Source organism: Conger conger, chromosome 16 (assembly GCF_963514075.1).
Source record: "Conger conger chromosome 16, fConCon1.1, whole genome shotgun sequence".
Taxonomy (NCBI): domain Eukaryota; kingdom Metazoa; phylum Chordata; class Actinopteri; order Anguilliformes; family Congridae; genus Conger; species Conger conger.
The window spans coordinates 35247388-35257230 of NC_083775.1; the positions used below are offsets into that span (position 1 = coordinate 35247388).

Consider the following 9843-nt stretch of genomic DNA (forward strand, 5'->3'; position numbering starts at 1 on the left):
CCATTGGCAGCCATACATGCCCACGCCATGACACTACCACCACCATGCTTCACTGATGAGGTGGTATGTTTTGGATCATGAGCAGTTCCTTTCCTTCTCCATACTCAATCATTCTAGTACAAGTTGATCTTTGTCTCATCTGTCCATAGGATGTTGTTCCAGAACTGTAAAGGCTTTTTTAGATGTTGTTTGGCAAACTCTAATCTGGTCTTCCTGTTTTTGAGGCTCACCAATGGTTTACATCTTGTGGTGAACCCTCTGTATTCACTCTGGTGAAGTCTTCTCTTGATTGTTGACTTTGACACACATACACCTACCTCCTGGAGAGTGTTCTTGATCTGGCCAACTGTTTTCAACTGTGGGGTTTTTCTTCACCAGGGAAATAATTCTTCTGTCATCCACCACAGTTGTTTTCCGTGGTCTTCCGGGTCTTTTGGTGTTGCTGAGCTCACCAGTGCGTTCTTTCTTTTTAAGAATGTTCCAAACAGTTGATTTGGCCACACCTAATGTTTTTGCTATCTCTCTGATGGGTTTGTTTTGATTTTTCAGCCTAATGATGGCTTGCTTCACTGATAGTGACAGCTCTTTGGATCTCATATTGAGAGTTGACAGCAACAGATTCCAAATGCAAATAGCACACTTGAAATGAACTCTAGACCTTTTATCTGGTCCTTGTAAATGAGATAATGAGGGAATAACACACACCTGGCCATGGAACAGCTGAGCAGCCAATTGTCCCATTACTTTTGGTCCCTTAAAAAGTGGGAGGCACATATAGAAACTGTTGTAATTCCTACACCGTTCACCTGATTTGGATGTAAATACCAAATTACTCAAATTAAAGCTGAAAGTCTGCTGTCTCTGCATATATATATTCTTTTCATTTCAAATCCATTGTGGTGGTGTATAGAGCCAAAAAGATTGGAATTGTGTCAATGTCCCAATATTTATGGACCTGACTGTATGTAGCATCACTCCAGCTGGCATGAACTAAGCTCCCAAAAAAACTGCCTTCTTACTTTATTATTTAACCAGTGGTGAGACATTATCAGTAGCCTAATTTAAAGGAACACACAAACATTTTGGGAAATTTTTTCCTACTTACCCAGACTTGGTTGACGAGATGTTCAATTTCATTTTTGTGCATTCACTGGCTCGGTTTATGTTAGCATAACTTGTTAGCTTAGCATAAACACTTGAAGCCTATAGGAGTTTTTTTTAAAACAAGGTATAAAACAAGGGGGCGGCCTGTAGCATGGGGGCGGCCTGTAGCGTCGTGGTTAAGGTAAATGACTGGGACACGCAAGGTCGCTGGTTCTAATCCCGGTATAGCCACAATAAGCTCTGCACAGCTGTTGCATTGCTCCAGGGGAGGATTGTCTCCTGCTTAGTCTGATCAACTGTACGTCACTCTGGATAAGAGCGTCTGCCAAATGCCAATAATGTATCATGTGTATTTGAAATACACGGCCGGGAAAAAATGTTTTCAGACACACATGTCTTCCGCTGGATGAGCGCAATGCAGAAGGAAGTAGGTCTACCTTCAGAAGGTGCGAGTTCACTACGTCAGCACACTCAAAGCTCGGGCACATTCAATCATAAAAAAACGTTTTTCTATGGTTTGTGCATTGAACGAGGTTTCCTCCCAACGGTCTGCAATGTTTTTCAACAGCTTTCAGGTATGTTTGTTTCCGTTTGGTGGGTGTGTCGGGGGTGTAGCCCAAATCAATAATGAAGTAGGCCTTTGCTTCTAAGCCAGAGAACGTACTACTCAGACGCCATAGGAGCAAACCATACTATGTCAGTCAGTCCGCCCACAGTTTGCAACAGGATCTTTAACATGCCACCATTTCTGTTTAAATCAACATTTTTCCATGTTTTGGCAGGGCTGAATATGACCCTGGTGAATAGTACTGGTAAAGAGATGTCCTCATTGGTTAATGGTACTGGTAGAAAGATATCCTCATTGGTTAATGGTACTGGTAGAAAGATATCATCATTGGTTAATGGTACTGGTAGAAAGATATCCTCATTGGTTAATGGTACTGGTAGAAAGATATCATCATTGGTTAATGGTACTGGTAGAAAGATATCCTCATTGGTTCATGGTACTGGTAGAAAGATATCCTCATTAGTTAATGGTACTGGTAGAGAGATTGCCTCACTGGTTAGTGGAATATTGGGATACAGCTCTCTGGAGCTGCTACCACAGAGTGATAAATAAGGGTGGGAAATGGGTACTGCATTTCTGTAGCGGCTGGGGTCCTTGCACAGCCAACGGACCCCCCCGCTTCCCCCCCTCCCCCCCTCACCGGTTGATCGGGCACCCACAGGTCTCCTGAGCTGTACATGAAACATCTGACCCTGGCTCACGTGTGCGAGCATGACTAGCACACTGCACAGTGATAGGAAGCAGTGTATTTGTATTAGCTATTGTATTGTTGTACTCGGGGTATTCTAGCTGCCAACTGTGGTATGCTAGTTTGGAAGTTGATGTATTCTTCAAGGGTTCCGATTGTATCTGTATGGTTACACTAGGACCCGGAGCTGTACTGTCCTCTCAGGTCCTCTTCGCACTTGTACTTGTGTTTGATCTGCACTTCGTTGTACGTTGCTCTGGATAAGAGCGTCTGCTAAATGCCATGTAATGTAATGTAATGAAGAGCATCATATGCAAGATTAATAGCGGAGGCAAAATAAACAAAGGTATGCTATACAGTGAAGTCCATAAGTAATTTGGACCATGACCCGTTGTTTTGGCCCTGTACACAGCTCATTGGTTTTGAAATTAAACAATGAATATGAGGTTAAAGTGTAGTCAGTCAGCTCTTGTTTTACATAGTCCCCCAATTTCAGGGCACCATAATATTTGAGCTGCTTCTGTTTTTATCTACAATCCAGACTTTCACAGATGTAAATGAGCAATTGTGCTGTATGCAGTCTGTGACTGTAGCTGGTGCTTATACACATATCAAATTTAGACATGATTGAGCTAATTAAACAATTAAGAGTAGAAATTTCCACAAAATCCTGAAACAGATCGGCCTTGCTGTGCACCCCTGCAGTAAAGGAATCCTCCCCCAATCGATTAAGTTTGATTGAAAGTTAAATGTAATAATTGAAAACTACATTGATTACAGAGGCAAAACTACTCAACTAATTATATACTAACTATGTTACATCTCCCTCTATGAACTATATTTAACCACATTAATGCATAATTATGCAATAAGGCACATTACAAGCATATGTTTTCACCGTAAGTTACGCAATATACATTCAGGGGATCGAACGAACTGCACGTGTTACCAGAGTCTGCGCTAGTTACACCACTCATCTGTTCAGCTCAGTGTCACCGCAGTTACCGCACAGTTGGAAGGCTTGCCTGGCACATTATGGGTGAGTATTTTACTTAACATATCGCCGGAAGAATTACTCAGACCACTTGATACCGTTAGGAAGGCATCTCTCAAAAAACAACCGCTGATTAATCTTAAATAAATTACACAACCCGCTCGTCACGTATTGTCTACTCGTTTGTCCTACTCAGTTCCCCCTAGTGGTGTCCTTGCGTTCGATTGGACATCTCAGAACATTGAAAACACAAACACGGTAAGCGCAGTGCATTCTTATAAAATACCATCGGAATAAATGTTGTGCTGAAAATAAGATACATTTTCAATTAATACGTACTTAAATACCGTTCGACTTGTATGTAATACACATGAATACATTGCATAAATGTATATAGTAATGGAACATGCCCTGCGCGTAAGCACGATGGGAAACCTAGTTTGTCGTGCTATTTTTAACTATTAGAGCGGCCAATCGTATTACACGTATTAAACTACGTTACCAACAATGCACTGCCGCCCGTTATGATGACAGCAACGGTGTGTGTTGAGTCTCCAAGATGGCGGCGTTCGGAAGGAGGCGCGGTGTCCCAGTCAACAGGGAGAGGTCAGTGATACTTTAATATGCCCGTCAAGTGAACTTTTAGCGCAGAACTCTTTGCAGTCGTACTTGCACCTAACGACGATAGTCAAATCTGTTATCAGAAGAATTTGCAAAGTTGACGTTGGTTGTGAATCTTCAGTATGTTTGGTTGTGTGGGTCCTCGTGTTTTGATTTACTTGCTAACATTAGCTAGCCAGATAATATTATCTAGCTAGCTAGTTTATATATCGCTAGTTACCTAATAACATAGTACGACATGTGATACGACTCATAATGTTGGCTACCTTGTAAACTAACGTTATATTAAGCTAACGTTATATGTAGACATCAGCGATGTCTAATCGCTTATATGCCCACATGCTAAGAATTCCAATGGCAGCTAACTTAAGTTGGAAAACGAAACATTTTGAAAGTACACTAGCTGGCGACAGCTAGTTAATAATTTCACGTAACAAGACCAAAAATCATAAACGCAAATCTAAGAAACATACGCGTAGCTTGATTGATCTTGATTGTCGATTCAACTATCTTTGTATGCTGTGTTTGCTAAATAGTTTTAGCGACCCTCTACCAGATTTGCCGCCTACCTTAGTTCATTATGCTAGTTTGTTAATGACCCATCTGACTTAACTTAATTTTAGTCCACCAAATGCTAGCCGTAAATCTGAGTTTTTATCTGTGTTTAAGTCGTATGCCCAACGCTGACTAGGATAGAGGTCAACTTTTAACTTACTTTGAATCAAACTATTAAAACGTCTTGTCATTCAGAATATGTATCTCTACTTTGGTCTTGTTTATTTACTATGGTGGATGTTGCTTGTTTGCAATGCGGTGTATTAAAGAGGTAAAAGTATATATTTGGCTATTGTTAGCCAGAATGGTAATTCTGAAGGCCTCGTAACTTGGCTAATTATAGCTATCTTACGAGCTATCTACAACTTGATTAACCAATGATTTCGCTAAATTTCTATCTCTTGGATAACTTAGTTACAAGGGAATCTTTTTGCTGACTGTTAACTTACACTTTATTCTAGTAAGAGAAAATTATCCAGAAACATTTGTCGGGAAATTTTAACACTAACCGCTAACAAGGTAGAGGGAGGTAACGTTAGCTAACTTTGTGAAGCTGTAACTACAATGGCTAACTTAGCATTCATACTTTACGAGATGGCTAACCTTACCTAACGTTAGGGTGCCAGCTGCATCATGCAGCCGTGGTCTTCAGCCGTTTGTTTTGTAGCGAGCTGGTATCACCTCTCACCGATAGATAAAACGCGTAGCTATCTAACCCCCGCGACATTCATATTGTAACCGCACCATAGCCCCCAGGATAAAATACATATTTCTCTGCCAACATTCCGGGTGTGCCTTCCATTGACTTGGGCAAATGAAGCGCGTTTATTACTAAAAAGTGATTACTTGGGTGGTGTTACTTCACTCAGAAAGTAAATGGCGACCATAGCGTTTCTCAATTTATCGAGGTAAAACAAACAACAACAGTGACAGCCATGTATCGTAGACGTCATCTCTGGGTTGGTGTAATAAATTCATGGTTTGAGTCTGGCGTATTATGGATGAGTGGTTTTATCTCGACATTTCATGGCAGGACGCATTCACAGGACTGTCAATATGACGTCTGGCTGTTAACATTGTCGGTCCGTCGCCTTAAATCCCAAGAGGTGAGCCATAACGTCCTAAATGTTTTGTTTTTCTAGACGTTAATATTATGATATTGGTTTAGATGGCAATATACACAGTTCTGACACTTTCTCTTGTTTAAAATGGACTTTCAATGTTGGTAACTACCTTCCTGATTTGATTGATCAGATTTCATGTAACATCGATATTCTAAAAGCACAAATTTGAAGGAATTAATCTGTGCCTTCCAAATGAAAATTGTGAAGACCTTTCATTTCTGTGGCGCAATAAAAGCGATTTGAGATTTGGGGTACATAGTTAGGCATACAGGTATTGTTCAAAACCGGTAATGGTTGCGTTTTATAGAGGACATTTGTCCCAATGTATAAGGTGATTTTACTACAGCAAGTTAAAATGACTTTGTATGTGTGCTTTAATTTTTAAAGAGAAATGCCATTCTTTGATTTAACCAAATATGACATCAGGCACCCCACTCTGGAAAGCAAGCAAGCAGTGAAAAAATGTTTACTACATTTTGGCTTGGGTCCAGTGAGGTTTACATTTTGTAAGAACTGGTTCCATCATAGTTATAGCAGGTACTCTGATGAGTATGTTGGGCCTCTGAGAGGAGATTTTTAAGCTGCATATGCATGTTGGAGAAGCCAGTCACATTTTCGAAGGACAATAAAGCTGATGAGGTGAGCAGGAGATTCAATGTGCAGATGGTTTTATATTTCCATATTCATAAATCACTTCCCTTAAATTGGGAATTCAAATTAATTGGCAAATCACCCTCAAGCTGGATGCGATCTCTGGGCAAACAAAATGCATTCTACAAGCACTGAAAATCCATCCACAATCCTTGCTTCCTCAGCATGATAAAAATAAATGTTACAATTATGCATAAATGCCCAGTAATGGGGATAATAAATCCTCTGCTGAATACCCCCACTATAAATTATGCTTTTCATCGTATGGGGAAGTAAGCATTATAGTTTTATTGTTTTAATATGTTATCCATTAAACCAGGATCATAATCTTGGGAAGTTCAAATATTGGCTTTGTGCAGACATAAATATCTGTAAGTATGGGAGGCTTAATAAAAAAGAAGAAATGATAAACTGCAATCTGTCAAAGTATGTTTTTGTCATTGATGGTTTCCCCCACAGATTGGAAAATCATTCCAGTCTCATGACTGTGTGGGGTGTATGGTGGGAGACCCATTCATTTAGCCTACATCAGGATGCCTTTCTTTGCAGCCGTGAGATGTACAACCAGGCTGAAGGCATGCGGCCCTTTTCTCTTGACCGATTCAGAAGAAAAGCGTATTGGCACTGCCGTGTGCGTAGCTATTAAAGCCAGCTTTCTGTTGTGGTGTTTTCCTGTTATTTTGTTCCACCTTTAAGAATACTCGCTGGGCGGTTCTCCGCCTGCTCCTTCAGGTCAGACCTTATTCCCTCCATCTTGGTGTGCGCAGCCCAAAAGGGTGCGTTTCACCGAGAGTGTTTTCTCAATACAAGTACTGAAAATAAGAAACAGGAGCCCAAATGGTGGGGAGGGGGGGGGGGGAAACCTGCAAGCTTTTCACCAATTATTTTCCTTCCTAACCCTGTTTTCCTCTCCTCCATCCCCATCTTCTTTCCTCCCTCCCTCCCTCCCTCCAAAAACAGGGCAGTAATGGCCTCCTCGGACTGCTACATCGTCCACGAGATCTACAACGGCGAGAACGCGCAGGACCAGTTCGAGTACGAGCTGGAGCAGGCGCTGGAGGCCCAGTACAAGTACATCGTGATCGAGCCCACGCGCATCGGCGACGAGACGGCGCGCTGGGTGGCGGTGGGGAACTGCCTGCACAAGACGGCGGTGCTGTCGGGCGCGGCCTGCCTGCTGTCGCCGCTGTCGCTGCCGCCCGAGTACTCGCGCTACGTGGCCCTGCCCGCCGGGGCCCTCAGCCTGGCCTGCGCCGCCCTCTACGGCATCTCCTGGCAGTTCGACCCCTGCTGCAAGTACCAGGTGGAGCACGACGGCCACAGACTGTCCCGCCTGCCGCTGCACACGCTCAGCTCGTCCACGCCCGTGGTGCTGGTGCGCAGGGACGACGTCCACCGAAAGAGACTCCACAACACCATCGCGCTGGCCGCCCTGGCCTACTGCGTCAAGAAGGTGTACGAACTCTACGCCGTATGATCGGCGGGGGAGGATAACGTTACGCGGGGCGGAGAGGGCCATGGGTTTCGGGGGGGGCGGGGCGGGGCGGGGAACACACCCGAGAAACGACGATGACAAAAAAGTGCGGTCGGCCATTTTGCCACTCGAGCATTTTTGTTGTTTCACGGTTCAGAAGACTATAGTGAAAACTAGGGAGTTTTTTTTTTTTTTTTGGTTTTGTTTTCCCCTCTAATTGTCTTTCGACATCACCAGTGCACTTATTGATCTTGTACGTACATGTCCACCCCGTCATTCATACACTAAACTTGTGAATATAGGTAAAAACTCAGTATCTCCCAAGACTGAGAGGACAGCAGTGGGACAGACATGTTCTCAGTATTAACGGTCTGATATTTTTGTCCTTGTAGTTTTATTGTACCCTTTCCTGCTGATCAAAGTCACCTCTTCATTAAACATTAGGATATCTGAAACTCCCTTCACTTTCCGTATGTTGTTTTACTTTACGACGTGAAGTCCGCTCCCAGACTTCTGGAACTGAAGGCTGCAAAACGTGGGGGCCATCTGTTCTTTAACTCTTCCTTAGTGTTAGGAAATGCTCCCACACACCATCCCACACAAATCTCAAGTGTTCCTGCTCAAATGAAGGTCTTGGATCAAAATGTTGGCACCAATACTATTTGAGACTGTGTGCAGGAATGTCTCTCTATACTATTACTCTTATGTTCTCTCTAGCACCTACAATTTAACTGGATTGAACTTTTTTTGTTTAACCATGTGTAAATTATACCTCTTTAGATTCAGCATTTTTGTACCTTGGCATGTTACATTTTTTCCCCTCTCCCCTCAATCAAAGTAAGCTTGTCTTCATTAGAAGAACTATAACTCTTTCCCAAACGATTGGTGGAATATTGAATATTGTGACTGTTCATGAATTGGGGAAAAAAACATTTGCACGTACCAGTCGTGGCCAGGACTGGTCCGGTAATATAGAATGTCATATTTAACAAGAGCTGCCAGTTCAAGGATCCTGTTGGCATTATTCTACTTCCTGTAGACCTGGGGCATTCAGCGGAGAAAGACTGGGAGGGGCCATGTCAATGTTGCTCATTAGTATGTGCCTGTTGTTCAGTCACATTCATTGTGGTCCTGGAAGACATTTCATGCATATTGTACTATTCTGGGGTGTAAAGGGGAATGCTAGAAGTCATGAGACCCTGCAGGATATTCTGTCCAAAGTCAAAAAGTGCAGAGGACATTCCATATGCCGTTTGAATGTTCTAGAGCAGGGGTCGGCAACCCTGGTCCTGGAGAGCCGCAGGGTGTGCTGGCTTTCGTTGTTACTTGGCATTAATTGATCAATGAAAGCCGTTGATTACACAGTTAACTCACCTCACCTGGTTTCTTGGGTCTGAATTGGTTGCTTATTTTAAGGTGGAGACGAAAGCCAGCACACCCTGCGGCTCTCCAGGACCAGGGTTGCCGACCCCTGTTCTAGAGTCTGACTTTAAATGTGAACACAGCATTCATATAGAGTTGGTTACTTCGGTCGGTCATTGATTCAGAATGAGATGCCCACACAAGACATGGTTTCCTGGTCCTGCGGATAGATTCAGGAATGAATTTCACTGAAGCCACGTCACCCGAGACCGGAATGTTGGGCTAAGTCACGATTACATAAAGTAATCCAAATGCCTTCAGGGATACTTCATCAAAGTCATCTAGTTCAGTGGTCTTCACTCCTGGTCCTGGAGAGCCGCAGGGTGTGCTGGATTTGGTTGTTACTCGGCACTTAACCGATCAGTGGATGCAGTTAATTACCCAGTAAACCTCTCACCTGGTTTCTTGGGTCTGAATTGGTTGCTGACATTAAGCTGAAAACGAAAACCAGCACACCCTGCGACTCTCCAGGGCCAGGAGTGAGGACTGCGAATCTATTTCATTAAGCTTTAATGTATGTAAACCATTTATTGGCCAAGAGCAGGGTTGTAGGAGGGGCATTTCTGTGTCCTGTGAGTAGACCGAAGACAGAAGATGCTTTGTAAATTTTATGCTAGTTTGGTCATGAAAGGAACTGCATTT

At 43.0% G+C, this 9843-nt stretch overlaps 1 protein-coding gene across 2 annotated transcripts; it reads left to right on the plus strand.

Annotated features, from left to right (window-relative positions):
* Positions 1–3259: 3259 nt before the first annotated feature.
* Positions 3260–8238, plus strand: LOC133113946 (transmembrane protein 11, mitochondrial). Of its 2 annotated transcripts, none has more exons than XM_061223110.1 (2): positions 3260–3399; positions 7266–8238. In XM_061223110.1, exon 2 carries the CDS (start codon positions 7273–7275, stop codon positions 7780–7782), a length of 510 nt encoding a protein of 169 aa, XP_061079094.1. In that variant the 5' UTR covers positions 3260–3399; positions 7266–7272; the 3' UTR covers positions 7783–8238. The 2 variants fall into 2 exon arrangements, with proteins under 2 accessions (XP_061079094.1, XP_061079093.1); XM_061223109.1 differs by lacking the exon at positions 3260–3399 and adding an exon at positions 3846–3960.
* Positions 8239–9843: the final 1605 nt, after the last annotated feature.

What these genes read in the sequence shown, in the direction of transcription:
- LOC133113946 (XM_061223109.1), top strand. Translation starts at nt 3,914, where the DNA reads ATGGCGGCGTTCGGAAGGAGGCGCGGTGTCCCAGTCAACAGGGAGAG. An exon ending in GTCCCAGTCAACAGGGAGAG is followed by an intron (nt 3,961 to 7,265) that starts GTCAGTGATACT and finishes CTCCAAAAACAG; the next exon opens with GGCAGTAATGGCCTCCTCGG.